General features: G+C 40.2%; 1 protein-coding gene across 2 annotated transcripts in view; it reads right to left on the reverse strand.

Annotated features, from left to right (window-relative positions):
- Positions 1-2,786: 2,786 nt before the first annotated feature.
- Positions 2,787-17,154, reverse strand: part of HDAC11 (histone deacetylase 11) — a 67,542-nt gene continuing 53,174 nt past the window's right edge. For both annotated transcript variants that reach the window (XM_037904724.2, XM_037904725.2), the window contains exons 9-10: positions 9,821-9,999; positions 2,787-5,894 (exon numbers count right to left, since the gene is read on the reverse strand). In XM_037904724.2, coding sequence (XP_037760652.1) covers positions 5,652-5,894; positions 9,821-9,999 — 422 coding nt within the window. In that variant the 3' untranslated portion in view covers positions 2,787-5,651. The remainder of the gene's footprint in view (positions 5,895-9,820; positions 10,000-17,154) is intronic.

A 17,154-nucleotide genomic window follows, 5' to 3' on the forward strand; every position in this document is an offset into this window, starting at 1 on the left:
GAGTTGTAAAATACAAAAGAAAACACTAAAAACTGAATGTTAAATACTGAAACAAGTAGGGAGGATATTCAGGGGTGTGTGTGTGTGTGGGGGGGGGGGGTGTTCATATAAAATTAATGTTACAATTAATAAAGAAGACATAAAAAATGAAGACATTACTAACTAATCTAGACTGGCACCAGAAAAGCAGAATGGAATTTAAAACAAATATTGCTTATTATCTGTATATATGTAACATGTCACAGAACTGGTGAATTTTCCATAAAAACTAAACTGGGAAAACCAAAGATAATAAAATGTGTAGAAAACTTTAAATAATGAAACTGAAAATAATTAAGAGGAAATACATGTCATGACAGATTGCTTAAAGTGGCAGCTTGCCAGGGTGATATATGTGCTCATATAAATTCTACAAGACAGATAGTCTTGGGAACATTTGGAGAATCATTTTGGCAAGTGTTGAGTTATCAGTTTGGAAAGATAATTCTAACAGAAAAGCTGTAATGGAGATCTCTGTAATTTGAGTAAAACATTGGTTTGCAATTAAATACTTATACTGCTATCACAGTTTAACACAGGAGTTATGGTATGAGCTAAGAATATAATTTAGAAATTAGAAGAAAACTGGGATCTCCATAAGATACAGACTTAAACAGGATTTGGAGATGGTTTATAATGCTAAAAAAATTGTTCCATAATGTTTTAAACTAATATTTCCAGTAATGTTGGGCCAAATTTATACAGAGAATCAAGTTTCTTTATATTTGCAAAGTATGATAATGAGAAAACCCAGACTGCAAATTTACTTTAAGAGGCTGAGGTGATACCTCAATTAATTTGAGCTTGCAACAGAAGTCCAGTTAATAAACTTTTAAATGGTTTAAAGGTTAATTACTAATTTATATTTTAATATATTAATCACAGGATTTCATTTCACATAAATCTTTCTAAAACACACCAGTGACTAAGTAATCCAGGAGGCTACTGTCCTGCTGAATGTATTCTTTTGGCAATGAGTACATGAACCAGTCAGCTCATCTCTTACACCCAATTTATTTTATAAGTAATCTGTATTATCTGGAGATTCCTGCAATAATAATACAAGCAGCTGAGAATTCAAGAGTTATAGTTTAAATTCAGAATTCATCTATTTCTGTAAGGTTAATAATCTTAACCTAAGAGTGCACTTCTACAGTGCCTGCCAGGAGGGAATCTCCAAGAGCTTTATGTATGTTTAGAGTCCAGATCACCACCTCCTGCAGTAAAACCCTTAGGGAAGGGAATCTCCATGATATCCTGCTTGTGGAGTTTTTCTCTATATTATTCCACTGGGAGAGGCATGGGTTCCCCTGATCCCCATCGTGTATGTTGCAGGGCCTCTCACAAACCCAGCAGATCCTCCAAAAGCCAGCACCAACCTTACTGAGGCTCTGTATCTCTGCAATGGCTCTGCCCCCAGAGACCCACCCTTCTGGTCCCTGACAGCATGATGACTCTGTTGGAGCTGCAGAACCAGACTCCCCCAGGATGTAGTAGACCCCTGGGGGAAGGGGCACACGAGAAAGGATAACAGAATCTTGGGCTGTATCATCTTTAATGACTCAACTCCAAAGTACCAAACAGAGGAATAGTTGTGTGACAATCCTCCAGCTTGCCCCATTTTCTCCCCCTCCTACTGTGTGGCTGTTGGACCCATGAAGCTAACTTCAGTTCCCCGTTTTGCACAAGCTGAGGGAGACCTTCCTTCCAGCACAGATATAGAAAAGTTATGAGCCAGTTCTTTTACCCTCCCCGCACACCTTTGATGTAAATAAAATGTCCACTTTGTGGACAGGAAAACAGATACATAGGCTCAGATCCTCAAAAGATATTTAGATTCCTAACTACCACTGAAATCAATGGGAGTTATGTGCCTAAATACCTCTGGGTCATAACAATTAAGTTTGTTTAGGTCACACAGAAAGTCCGTGGTGGACTGTGCCCCAGAACCAACTAAATTTCATCCTGTGGCTTAGTCACAAGACCATTTAACATCATTTCCTTCCACATTAATGAAGAAATGCCTTTAAATCTTGACATCGGTCACAGCAGTTCGGTGGTTCTACCAAATACATTCCATTGGGGGTTTTCTAAGACATGAGAGAGAAAACATACTGCTTTCATTTTTGAAAGCTAGTAGTAAAAATGCCAAAATGCCAGTGAGTGCATGTACAGTGTTTGCTGTGGGCTAACTATGGGACCAATCCTGCAAACACTTGGGCAGAGTATAATGGGATGTGTCACTCATGTAAAGTGAAGCACATGCGTTAGTGTTTGCAGGATCAGGTATATGATTCTCGGACTAGAATACTCTATTTCAGAAGTCAATATTTATGCATGTGAGAACGTTACGCTTGTCAGTAGTTCCACTGTGGTCAAAGGGACTGCTTATGGGGAAAAAGGTTATTTGAAATGTTTGAAAAAGTTGTTTATATGAAAGGTAAGTACCTGAAGATTTGGATAGATTAAGAGTGTTCAATGTGTCTAAGATCTAAGTGATTTAGGTGCACTGAATGGGACTTGTGATCCTACATCAAAATGGGTATGGATTCCCTGCAGGCTCACCCGTACCTCTTTTGAAAATCTCACCCTAAACTATTTCCTTTTCATTTTTAAAGCAACGTGATGAAATTAACTTCCAAACTTCCTTAAGGCTGATACTGAGTGTATTTTGCTGAGATTTCCGTTATATACTAAATGTGAAAAGGGGAAGGGAAAAGAAAGACGAATACAGGAGGAAAAGTCAGTCAACATTATCCAACATCATTTTAATTTCCACCAAGAGAGTAATATAAACATATTAAACACAAACAGAACACGTTTTTGAAAAGACCATATGGCACTATTACAGTGTTTTAGCTTGATACAAATGTAATTTTATAAAAATTATAAAAAAGTATAGGAACATTTTTAAGTAATATATCAGTAAAAACAACAAGGAGTCCGGTGGCACCTTTAAGGTTTTTGTTTTTGTGGATTCAGACTAACACGGCTACCCCCTGATACATGACATCAGTAAAAATAAATCTCAACATTTTAATAGTACTTTGAATATTCTTACAGTAAGAATTTTAAAAGTGCTTTTTAATAACAGTGTTGTAACTCAACATTAGTGCAGTGTGCCAAATAGATTTTAAAGCAAATATTTATAGCGAGTTGTACAATTTTCTAAAACTAGTAGACTCAAGTGTCTGAGAAGTAGTGTTAACTGAGGTAAGTATTTCAATTACAACTAAACATTACTTAAGTACTTAAGTGCTGATTCTATCACTAAGAGAAAAAAGTTGACATCCTTCATATGAAGACAGAAACCCTACTCATGTCATGAAACCAGCACTGTATAAAGAGAACATTTAGAAGGCAAAGAAAAATGGCTTCTCTCAAATATTTATACTACTTAGAAAACTATAATCCTATGCCACAGACAGTATTTAATACAAAGATCAAATTCTTTACATTTAATAGGTGCACCTAATTCTCCACTGAATAAATTATTTTGTTGACAATTCATGGCATTCCAAGAAAGCCTGATTTCAAGATTTTGTAGTTAATATATCTCAGTAATTAAGTAAGCCTTATTTAGATATTTCACAGTATATTTATGTCTGAATTAGTATGTGATTTTGTTTACTATCAGTGAAGCATCTTACTGCTATGTCTACTGCCAAATCTTTGAGCAAGTGCAAAGTGCAACACTGTAATAGAACAAAAACCCACTGCCTGCTGTTACACTATACAATAATAATGGTAAGAGGGCCACTATACTTCTGAAAACCATGGTGTAACTTAGAGGTGCCTCAGAGGTTACCTTTTCAAATTACAACACTTTTTAAAATTAAAGTTCTTTATTGACTGTCTAAGGATGCAAAAATGTTGAATATTCACCACTCTATTGTTAAAGCCCTTATTTTTAAAGAGACAAGAAACAGAGTTTAAGAACCAATCCTTTGGCCCTCATTTGCATATTATAGGACCTGAACATTTCTTACTCAAATTTTTAGTTTGTTTAGAGCGGAAGATTTTAGTCAGTATGAGAAAAGGGAATAAAATATAAACTAATTAATTTACTTTGTAAGATGACTTCTTAAACCATACCAAACAATTGACCATTTTTCTCAGTATTACACATAAGAACGTTTATACAAACATTAGCACTGAATCGATAACTAGAGGTGAATTGCACAACTCTCTCTCTATTCCTTCATTTTAAAAAGTAAAATATCATTCCTTTATTTCCAATAATTTGGAACATCCAGTAATGTTTCATCTATTTTCCATCTCTCTTTTTACAAATGCATTAGGAATGGTTTAATGGACATACAAATAGATATATTTTTGTTAACCACTTCCCAGTACCAAACTTAAACATCGGCTAGAAAATGATAAAATATAATGCAGAATTATTTTTATCCTTTCTTGACAGGAAAAGTTGACAGCAGTGTCCATACTAATTGCAAAGAATGTAGCTAAACAATTTATTAATAAAATTGGACTCTAATATATACAGTTAGAGGGGAAACTCAATAGTTTATAATTAATTCAAATTATCACCCCTGGTTTTCAAATGATCACTCGGTAATTTTTATTTTTGGATAATAAATTCTTGATCACTAGTGTACTGAATTCTAAATTCACTTATTTTTTGGAAAGATTTCCAGTGCATGTAAATGTGAGAGACTGTGATTCTTTAACATTTTGAATTATGTGCTGTCGTCGGATTAACCAGAGGTGCTGAACTTAGAGCAGAACATTTACCAAATAGTGATGCACAATCCTCATTATTATTACAGGAATAATAAATATACAGAGAATGGGGGAAGGATTTCTGACAATTGTTTGGATCAACATGGTTCTCTAATGTTACAATAAAATGTGCCAAAGTGCACAATTAGTGGTACTAGGGTATTGTGGAAAATTCTGCCGAAACTACATGCACATTGTCACAACTGTCACATTACCCTTCACCCCTCTCTTGTCTGTTCCTCTCTCTCTCTTGATTTCTCAATACCACTCCTTTTTCTGCTAGTCTTTATCTCATCTACTTATGTACATTTCCAAAATGTACTATCAAAATCAAGAAAATGTAGGTACAGCACAAAAACAATTCAATTTGCATTTTTATTGTCCTTGCAATTATTGAAAAGCCCTCTCATTCAAATGGTTCTGCTCAGGGCTTAAAATTTCCCTCCTCCCATCTACTGAAAGAACTGCACCATTACTAAGTGGCCTGGGACCGTCTTCAGAGCCTACCCCTAGAATCCTTTCAAGAACACAATAGACTTTCCATAAAAATAAGAGAAACAATTAAAGCTAGTTATACTATATATTATAAACAGAAATACACTGCCCTTGAGTATATCTCTAAATTAATTCTTAAAGATCTGCTGCCTTTCATATCATAGCTACTCAAGAGTGCATCAGAAGCAAGTTAGACACTTGCAATCATTCTGGGACTAGCTAGTATCTCTACTTTGTTAATGTTTTATAAGCAAATAAATCTCTCTCTCTCATGTTATATTATATTAACTCTGACAGAGCAGGGGAGACTTTTTGTTCCTATGTATAAACACTATACAATTAGTGAATTTTCCTTTTTAAAACATAGTACTGTCTCACTGTAATGACAGGTTAGTTAACTTTAAAATGGATTCTCTAATCATCAGTTCTACCTTGGGGTTTTTAGCTTCACTGGTTGCTAGCTCCTTGTCAATAAGCCCCAGGTTGTGCAAATTAAGAATGGAATCAGCAATTATCCGTGCTGTCCTCTTCTGATAGCCTCCAGATGTCACCATCAAGATAGGAATTCTGTGGCTTCTGGCAGCCCTGAATACCGCTTCATCTCTTTTAACAATTCCCTGCATATTTACAAAAATGAAAAACAAAGTGAAATTATATGAATGTCACTTAGTTTATATTTTTACTGGTATGGATTTGTAGCCTGTAGCTTATGCTTTTATGGCTTTATATACATGAGAAATTACCATTATGTGATCTACATGCTTGATTTTCTAATAGGAATACAATGAAAATCTGTTAAATAATTATTTAAATTATTTAAATATCCCTCTTGTAGTGTATCAAACAGTATGCTTTGGCTTTCTATACATGAACTTTTCAAAGACTATTTATTATTTGTATTACAGTGGTGAGTAGAGGTCACAACAGATTGGGGCCCCATTGTGCTAGGTACTGTACAGACTCATAGTAAGATAGTTCTTGCACAGCAAACCTAGACACCACAGAAAAGGGGTGGGAAAATGAAGCATTATCCCCATTTTACAGATAGAGAACTGAAACTATAAGACATCATAGCCCTGATTCAGAAAGGCATACAAGCACATACTTAACTACAGGAGGACTACTCGCATGCTTATGATCAAGCGACTTGCCCATGATCATATAAGACATTCCTAGCAGAACCAGGAACTCAACCCAGATCTCCAGTCCAAGTCCTGTGTCTTAATCACAAGATCATCTTTCCTCACCCTTTAAAAAGGGTACAGTATGACTACTATAAGAACCTATCTACGTACTGTACAGTTGAATGGGGTCCTTCATGATCCTGACAGTAGAGAATCCAACAAGAGCACCAATCCCGATCTATTTCTTACTAACAGAGGGGAACGTTCTAAAACGTGAGAATAATAGGACAGACTAGGGATCAAGAGCTTCTATACTGTCACTGAACTCATTCTTTACTGCATGCAACAGAGAAGCAAAGTTTACTAGGTTCATGAAACCACCTTTGAGGAAAAGGGAAATTCAGAATTACTTAATGAGAAAACATATTAAAATCCACAAGTATGGACAAAGTAAGGATAATCCTAAAAAACACATAATAAAAGGTGCAACCAACCTACTACAACTCCTCTCCAAGACAATAATAAAAGTAAGAAATGTAGCTTCACAATGGACTGTTCAGAAATCAAAAGGTTAAAAAATTACTATAAATAGAGAAGGGGGAAAGGAACTAAACAAGAATATTGAAAATCACAACTGTGGGGAAAGAAGCGGCCAAACAGGTATAAAATGAGTCTGTGCTAGACAAAGGGCTTAAGAAAAATAAGATCATCCCTTATAAATGCATCAGGGAAAAATACTGGAACAAAATTAGAAAAATGAAAAAAGGGTGAAAATGAATATTTAAATTTGGCTATTTTAACTGTTTTTTAAAATCTATCTAAAGATTTTTTGTTTGTTTAAATGGTACTGTACAAGGACAAAGGGTTTAACTAGGAATAGTGAGATGAAATTAAGATTAAAAATTTAGGCTGAACATCAGCAACAACTCCGGTGTAGCAGATTCTTAAATGAAATATTAGAAGCTTCAGCAAATGGTACATTTTAGAACAGACTAGACTCAGATGTAGAAAAATATACTATAAGGAAAAATTCTGAACTTGCAGAAGGATGAGCTAGATAACCCAGTAGCTATGATTCTGTGATTCACAGAAATCTAAAAAGGGACAACAATCATTGCATGGCTAGAGCACTTTCTATCCAAGGATGTCAAAGTGCTTTACTAACATGAATGAATTAAACCTAATCGATTAGGGGTATGGAATGGCTGCCATATGAGGAGAGATTAATAAGACTGGACTTTTCAGCTTGGAAAAGAGACAACTAAGGGGGGATATGCTAGAGGTCTATAAAATCATGACTGGTGTGGAGAAAGTAAATAAGGAACTGTTATTTACTCCTTCTCAGAACACAAGAACTAGGGGCCACCAAATGAAATTAACAGACAGCAGATTTAAAACAAACAAAAGGAAGTATTTTTTCACACAATGCACAGTCAGCCTGTGGAACTCCTTGCCAGAGGATGTTGTGAAGGCCAAGAGTATAACAGGGTTCAAAAAAGAACTAGATAAATTCATGGAGGATAGGTCCATCAAGGACTATTAGTCAGGATGGGCAGGGATGGTGTCCCTAGCCTCTGTTTGCCAGAAGTTGGGAATGGGGGACAGGGGATGGCGCACTTGATGATTACCTGTTCTGTTCATTCCCTCTGAGGCACCTGGCATTGGCCACTGTCGGAAGACGGGATACTGGGCTAGACGGATCTTTGGTCTGACCCAGTATGGCCGTTCTTATGTTTTCACACAAAGGAATAATCCGTATCTTAAATATGGGGAAACTGAGGCACAGAAAGACAATTCAATAACTTGTCCAGTATCACACAATTTAGAGAGCCAAAAATATAACCTAGATCTCCAGATACTCATTTATGTTCTTTAAGCATAATATTATCTTTATTTTGTTTACAACTGGGAGTTTAATTCAAACATTCTGAGAGTAGAAAATATTTGTACGGGAGTCCAAACACTTTGAGCTAAAATAGTCCTTTGCTAATCTTGGTTCCCATTTCAAGAAGAATAGTTTTAAATGAAATATATATATTTCAGTACAGCACATAGTGTATCCTGACAGAGCAGAAGTTGCATTCCAAGACCATTAAAAAAAATACCAACAGTGCAACTAATCTCTCAATAGGTTCTTTTCAGCCTGCTTAAATATTTACATCAGAGAATAGTTAATAATAAGAACTATTCTGATGACTCTTTGCTTGCTTAACACTTCGCAATTTACAAATTCAGCATTAAATACTGAGCTTCTCTTCTATCATCGATGACAATGGAAAATGAGCATCATCACTCAGACACTAAACACCAATCCCATCGCATGCTATGTCATTATTCAAACTCCTTCTGAAGTGTCTGTATCCCAAAATATTTTAGCTGATTTCTCAGAGCTCAGGATCGGATTCATTAGAAAATTTCCTAAGACAAACATGTATATAAAGCAGTATTTGTTGCATGTTATCAGCAAGCATGTATTGAGAGCAGATCTACGGACACTTAGAACTGCCTCAGCCTACACAGGACAAAGCGTGGATCCCTGAATCCAAAGGGGAACTGTGCCAGAAGCTAAGCCACAGCATTGCTGGTAGCACTTAGTTGATTGCCCGGCCCCATCCTCTCCCACCAGCTTCTGCATGCTCTTTACTTGCTGACTGTGGCAGCCCTGGCAGAGAGGGATGAAGACTGCTATGGGCTGTTACAAAGTGGCCTGTGATCAACTGTTCTCCATGTCCCCTGAGGCTGGGACAAGTAGTAATTGGCTTAATCTGCAGCAAGGGAGGTTTAGGTTAAATATTAGGAAAAACTTTCAAGTTCTAAGGGTAGTTAAGCTCTGGAATAGGCTTCCAAGGAAGGCTGAGGAATCCCCAGCATTGGAGGTTTTTATGAACAGGTTGGACAAACACCTGTCAGGGATGGCCTAGGTTTGCTTAGTGCTGACGCAGAGTAGGGGGCTGAACTTGATGACTTCTCAAGGTCCCATCCAGCCCTACATTTCTATGAAATTTGAAAACATTCAGCAGGAAGGACTGATTCACATATCAACTTATTCTTTTTTCCTTCCCTGGTGCCTGCATTTAAGGTTTTGCAAGCTCTGGGCCAAGAACAAGGACAGCTAATGAATTAAATGCTAGAAAATGATAACTTACAAAACTGCAGTTGCTATGTCTGTCCTTTCCTGGGGACTAAGAGAGGAAAGACAAGACAAGAGGAAGGGGAAGCTCAAGATCAGGGAATACGGTGATAAGTTTCAGCAGAAAAGAACCATCAACTGGAAGGATGCGTCTAGATTCTGGGGAGGTTCCAAAGCTTCAGAGCTAAGGGGGCAAAGTTGTGGTGAATCCAGCCATTGATACCGGTATTCACTGGGGAAACCCCCCCCCCCCCAGTAAAGTCTGTAGATACTGTATTGTTATACAAACCTGAGGTGAAATAGCAAGACCTCCCAGTGGATCACCATCCAAGATATCAGTTCCGGCGTTATAAATGATGATGTCTGGCCTCAGTTCATTTAATGCCCCTTCCACATGTGTTTGTACCTTCTGAAGATATTCTGTGTCCTCTGTACCCCAGTCCAATTCAACCTTCCTCTTTATGGCTCCTAAAAAAAAATTGGTTTAATGATACTGAATCAAAGAAACAAAAAAACATGCTGTGAAGGAAAAAGTAAGATTCAGACAGAAGCAAGATGAAAAGCATAAAGATTACAATTTATGAACATTCTGAAAACATACAGAATTTCATAAGATTTTAACTTAAAAACATTCTAGCAACCTTTCTCCCTCTTCCCCCCCACCCCCCAAAAAGCTGCAGCTAAATTAAACACTACAACCTGGGAACATTTTACATTTAAAAGAAAAAAAAACAGGCATAATGAATAAAAGAAAACATAATACAGAGGGACTATTATTGAATAAAAATAATCTCCATTTATATTTATCCCATAAATATTCAACAACTGGGAAGGAAATCAGTAAGAATATCATCAAACTGACAAAAGACACAAAGGCCTGAAAGTAGTAAAATAAAGATGTAAAGAAAATTTAATTGCAGTGCAGGACAAATGCTGGCATGAAAGGCTGGTAAAACAAAGACCATTAAGATAAATTATTAATATTCATTTGTATTACAGCAGCACCCAGAGGCTACAATCAGAATCAAGAGTCCCTCTGTGCCAAGTGCTGTATGGATGCCCAAAACTGCTTACCATCAAATATCCTTATCAGGTGTGTTGGCAAACACTAATTCGCTAATTGATTATTTTGATGTCAGCAGGGTTCTGTATGGGTCTGCCCCCACAGAACTGATTGTGGAAGTGGGGCCTAATTTAAGTCAAATAACTACAAACGGGTGGAGAGAAACATCGGATGGTGGATAAGGGTAAGAGAAAGGACACACAAGATTCCATAGCCTAGCTATGTGCACAGAGAGTTTTGAATAACTTACAAATACATTAAAATACAAATCGACAAATCAAATCCATTTCAGACTTTCTTCAAGGTAGGGACTGTGGCTCATCATCCTGTAGGTGCTGTACAAAACAAACTGGTGCTCTAGATCCACTGAATATAAACAAAAATTATAATGATCGATAATAATTTGTCCTAATAATCTTTATGAGGCTCATTGTTGCATTCCAGTCCTCATCCAGCTTTGCAGTTGTTCTGTCTTTCCATCTTTCTTTTATTCCTTTCATACTCTGCTTCCTTTGTTTGATATTATTTTTCATGATTTCTGTGCTTGTTGTTACATAAATATTCATAAAATTATGCACAGCTGTACTCCTGCATACAACTGTGACAGTGTGCCCCATAAGGCTTTATGGAAATATGCTTATGAATGTGTGTGTGTATATATATATCTCATAACTGGAATATGTTTTATGATACATATGCCATGTAACATATCTCTGTAGAGGTTATGATATACTGAATCTCTTAATCCTATTTGTATGCATGTATCATTTTTGTATTTGAAGTTATGAATATTGGCTGTATACTTGTCTGATTCTAAGTAGGTTTTAGTGAAGCAGTTGGTCAGCTTCCTGAGAAAAGACTATTCTCAGTAAGTGCCCAATCAAGAAGCCCTTAACCCAACAATGAACTTGGAGATGCCAATCCACATCTGAGCTTTCCCAGGGATGTGGCTTGGCTGGTAAGGAACTCAGTCATGCATGGACATGTGAGTTGCCCAGGTGACTCCAAAACTCCATTTTGTAGCTGGACTTTGCATAGGAGAGAGGAGGGGGTCTCCACCCATAAGAGAAAGTCTATTTAAACCCCAGGGAGACCTCTCCATTTTGTCTTCAGCTGGCTAAAGAGAGATCCTTTCCACCCCCAAAGACACCTGAAAGAAACTGGAACAAAGGACAGTAACTACAGGGGTGTGAGTGACTGCTGGACGCAGACTAGAAGGAGACTAGTCTGTAAAGGAAAGCTTACTGGAACTGGTGAGGTTTTATCTGTATCCAGTTTGATTAGACATAGACTTGCGTGTTTTATTTTATTTTGCTTGGTAATTCACTTTGTTCTTTGTGATTTTATTAAATACAGAAAGTAGGATTTAAGTGGTTCCAAGTTTTATTTATTAATAAATTTATTTTTATTTTTATTTATTAATTAACCCAGAGTATGTATTAATACTTGGGGGGCAAACAGCTGTGCATATCTCTGTCAGTGTTATAGAGGGTGAACAATTTATGACTTTACCCTGTATAAGCTTTATACAGGGTAAAACAGATTTATTTAAGGTTTGGACCCCATTGGGAATTGGGCATCTGAGTGTTAAAGGCAGGAACACTTCTTAACTTGCTTTCAGTTAAGTCTTCAGATTTGGGGTATGTGGTTCAGACCCTGGGTCTGTGCTGGAGCAGACGGGTGTGTCTGGCTCAGCAAGACAGGGTGCTGGCGTCCTAAGCTGGCAGGGAAAGCAGGGGCAGAAATAGTCTTGGCACATCAGGTGGCAGTTCCCAGGCGGTTTCTGTGATCCAACCCATCACAACAACTATGGACAATACTTAGCTCACGTTCAGGGGAAACAATGTGATAGCTGGATGGAGTTTAAAAAGAGGAGGGAAACAATTAGTAGAGAAAGAAACATAAGTGTTGTTCTGATTAAACCATTAAATGTCAGTTCTGACAATCACGGATCGATATCCCATAGCTCTCAGGTACCATGTCCTCATCTTCAGCAAACACACCCTAAGATTACAATGTTTAATTGCTTACTATGTATTGTTGCCAAGTTCAAAGTAGCTCAAGTGACATTTTTGGGAGTGTGAACACACAAGATTTTTCTGGTTCAGACTCTCTTTCTCTCTCTAAAAAGAAATTAATGCTAATACTTCTGTGGATATTAAGGTAGGCTGCTATCAATATTCCCATTTTACAAAAGGGAAATGGAGGCAAAAAGAGGTGGCATGACTGTTTTGAAGTCACACATTGACTTAATACCAGAATTGAGAATGGAACCCAGTCAGGCGTGCTGGAACAATTTGTATAGTGGTAGTGTGGGGAGCCATTGAACCAAACTGTAAACCTTGTACATGATAGAAACCACTTCAAGCCAGGGAGAGCGGCAGCAACCCCCAGCACCCTTAGTTCCAGTGCCAATTAACCCAGTGGTCCTGACCTAGAGTCTTCTGCATCAGCACAAGACTATCTTTTCCTTATCTGTCCCTGAAGTGTTTCCTTTCCCTCTTTTCTCTCTCACACCTGCTTTCTCTCCCCCCTGTCCCTTCCTCACTGTCTCTCTCTGACTTTCCTCCCTCAATCTTTCACACTGGCCCTCTTCTCACAATGGTCCAATTCCTCCCCACTCCTTTCCCTCAACACTTTCTCTCCCAAATTTGTTAGTAATTTCACTGATCCTGGTTTGCTCATATCACGGCTGCTCCCTTGGGATGTGTTGCTGCTTAGAGCTAAGTAGCAGCAGTTCTGGCCTCCTATTTCTCCCCACTTGATCACACCAGAATCACAGTGATGTAAGGGAGCCTGCAAAGAGAACAGTGAGTAAAAGAGGGAGGAGTCACCAGGACAAAGAAGTATGGGTCAGGGCATGAGTCTAGGGCAGGGGTGAACAAACTTTTTGGCCCAAGGGCCACATTGGGGTGCAAAACTGTATGGAGGGCCGGGTAGGGAAGGCTGTGCCCCCCAAACAGCCTGGCCCCTGCCCCCTATCTCCCCCCTCTCACTTCCCACCCCCTGATTGTCCCCCTCAGAACTCCCAACCCATCCAACCCCCCCTGCTCCTTGTCCCCTGACTGCCCCCTCCTGGGACTCCCTGCCCCAAACTGCCCCCCAGAACCCCACCCCCATTCAAGCCCCCTGCTCCCTGTCCCCTGACTGCCCCAACGTATCCACACCCCTGCCCCCTGACAGGCCCCCTGGGACTCCCACACCCTATCCAATCCCCCCTGTTCCCCGACCCCTGACCGCCCCAGAACCTCTGCTCCATCCAACTGCCCCCTGCTCCCTGTCCCCTGACTGCCCACCAGGACCCCCTACCCAAACCCTCCACTGCCGCGCGTGCCGCCACTGCCCCCTTCCCATGCCACTCAGAGCGGCAGGAGCTCGCAGCCCCGCTGCCCGCACAGTGGTGTAGCTGCATGCGGGGGACGACAGCGGGGGAGGGGCTGGGGTGAGCCTCCCGGGCCAGGAGCTCAGGGGCTGGGCAGGATGGTCTTGAGGGCTGGATGTGGCCCATGGGCCGTAGTTTGCCCACCTCTGGTCTAGAGCTTGGAGGAGCCAGGTTCAAGTCCCTGTTCCTCCACAGGCTTCTTGTGTGACCTTGGGCAAATCACTTAGCATCTTGGTGACTTGGTTCCCCAACTGTACAACTGGGATAATAGCTCTTTCCAGCCTCACAGGGGTGTTGTGAAGATAAATACAATCAAGACTTTAAGGCACTCAGATACTACAATAACAGGAACCATACAAGTATGATATACTTCTGGGGGGATGCTGCGTGACTGTGCGCCCACAGAAAATGCCCCCTGCCCCCGATTTCCTGCGTTTCCCTGCAGAAAACGGCAGGGAAGCCGCACAAGCATAGGGGGCAACCATGAGTAAAGTCTTTTGGCGGGGATTGCCCCCCTCCAAACAGAGGCAAGGCAGGGGGGGCACACAGGGTTACGTACCACTGCCCCCCCCATTCTGCCAGCGCAGAGCTGCCCAGCTGATGGAGGCTGTGTCTCGGCTCTGCTGATTCTGTAGCTGAATGCCTCCTCCTGGGTCCTAGTGCCAGTCGTGCTCCCCTTCTGTGTGCTAGGAGCCTTCCTGTTTTCTGTGCAATACTGAGTGCCCATGGTGGGGCTGGGTAAGGTGGAATGGGGGAAATGAGGGAAAGGGGGGTGAGGAGGTGGGGGTGAAGAGGCAGTGGGGAAGGGACAGGGGTGGAATAGGGAAGGGAAAGGGGAATGTGGGAGTGAGGGGAGGGGGATGGAGAAGAAAAGGGGATAGAGGAATCGTGGGGGGAAGCGGAAACCTGGCATGTGGCATCCCCTTGGCAGCAGCTGGGGCTCCCCCATTAAGCAGGCCCATCAAACCCTCACCGTGAGAAGCCCTACTCCCCTACACATGGACCCTGCCAACAAGCTCCCCACACCTGACCCCCACCCCACTGAGCCCCAACGAGCTGCACCGGGACCTTCACCCCATCAAGCCCCACTCCCCCAGCACCCAGGCTCCCCCAATGAACAGCCCACACCCAGACCCCCACCCCGCCAACGCCCATCTCCCCACACCCAGAGGCCCCCCACCCACGAGCCCCAACCACCTTTACCTGGATCTCCTGCAGAGTCCCATTGCCCCTGCACCAAGAACCCCACAACGAGCCTTCGTGCACCCAGATCTTCCACTGAGCCTCCCGCACCCAGACTGTCCCACACAGAAACCTCTCACCCCACACCTGGATCCCCCCACATTAAGCCCCTCCACACTTGTATCCTGCTGGACTGAGCCTGCCCACCCACAACTGCTGCACCTGTTGCAGAGGGGCAGGGCCCCAGGGTTTTTCTGGGGCAGGCCCAGCCCTTGCACTGTAATCAGGGTCAGGTGCAGCTTCACTGCCAAGTCTCTGTACCGGGGGAGGTCGGGGCTTCAGTGTGATCTCCGACCTCAATGCCACCAGCGGCCTGTCCTCCCCACTGTCATGCTGGAGCCACAGTTATTTACTGACAAATAAAATTTGCAGAATTTTAAAATATCATGTGCATAATATTTTGGTGCAGAATTATAAATTTTTTGGTACAAAATTCCCTCAGGAGTAAAGACAGATGGAGGAGGAAAACTTAACTGACTGCTCAGAAGCCCCAGGAGTAGCTTCTAGTAGTGAAGAAGAGGAGCTGAAGGGGAAACTTCGCTCATCTTGATTATGAGTCACATTTCAATTGGCATGAGTGAGAGTGCTACACACAGGGGGAAAGCATCTGATTGGATACGTATGGCTGGTATGACTAGGAGTCTTTGTGTTTTCCATCTTAGCAAGAAAATACCAAGCCTGGTGGAAACAGAACTGTGACAACTTTAGCAATTGTCTTTATTTTCAGAGGCTTTGGGGTGAAACTCACCCCAGTGCAGAGAGAGCCTATGCCTTCCAAATGGTTTAAGGCATATATTCATGGCCTAAAAATAACTGAACTTCTATGTAGATGATTAAATGGACCACCTATACTAGGACGAATGTCACCTTTTAGGTACTGTACACACACTTATTTAATAAAAGTCTTACAATTAAGCAACATGCAAAATGTTAACAGGATACTAACATAAATTTGATATGCTTAGTTAATAAATTGAAGAGGCAGCATGAATTGAACAAAGGACCACAGAGCAGGAAATGTAGAGTAGCAAACAACAATTCACACCATTTTTTCTAAATACAGCTACAGAAGAGTTGCCATTTAAAATCAACAAGCGTGCTCCATTTTTTTGGAAAAGTTATAAATGAATTACACTCTATATCTTAGAAAACATTGCTATTTGATAAATAAGTATAGGAATGCACTGACCAATTTTGTTTTAACTTCATCTGTTAGTAATTCTTCTCTTGGTAGACATGATGTACCCTTGACAAACATTTTTGATGTAATACTTTGAAATGAGTATGCTATTGTGTAAACTCTGGAGTTAAGTATTTGAAAAATAAAGAAAGATGTACTGCATTGCATGTGTTCCTTGTCAATCATCCAAATTAAGCAAGTATGCTATTTGTCAGAGTGACAGTTATATTAAAAAAAAAGTAAGCAGAAAGAAAAAATTACACACTGCACTCTGACACTGTAAACAAATCAAGCCTGCCACAGACATTTGCATCTTATCAAACTGAATCAAAAGATCAGTCCAACTTTAGGCTTTTTCCTTTTAATTTAAAAAGCCAATTAATTATGAGAGGCCACTATACCTAAGGGATACACCATGGTGAAACACCAAATACCCAGTGTCTAAGAATTGTGAGAGTATTCTATTTCTTTTCACAATGCTTACAGGGTATTCAGAGGTTTCTCATTTTCTAAAGGCTTATATAAATAACAATTCTGCAGGCAACATGATCCCTAGTTACGCAGAGTTAGCTAATCCTGAATGAACCATTTGTTAAAAAATGTTTAGTCTAACAAAAACATATACAAAATTCTAAGTAGTGACAGTTGTCCTTAAATCAACAGCACGTCCAGCCTATTCTGATGTTTTGCATGGTCTCTTGAATGGCTTACTAACAAGACCAGCTAATGTTGGCACCTTACATTTCAGAAGTTCAT

The sequence above is a fragment of the Chelonia mydas genome, chromosome 7 (assembly GCF_015237465.2).
Source record: "Chelonia mydas isolate rCheMyd1 chromosome 7, rCheMyd1.pri.v2, whole genome shotgun sequence".
Lineage (NCBI taxonomy): Eukaryota > Metazoa > Chordata > Testudines > Cheloniidae > Chelonia > Chelonia mydas.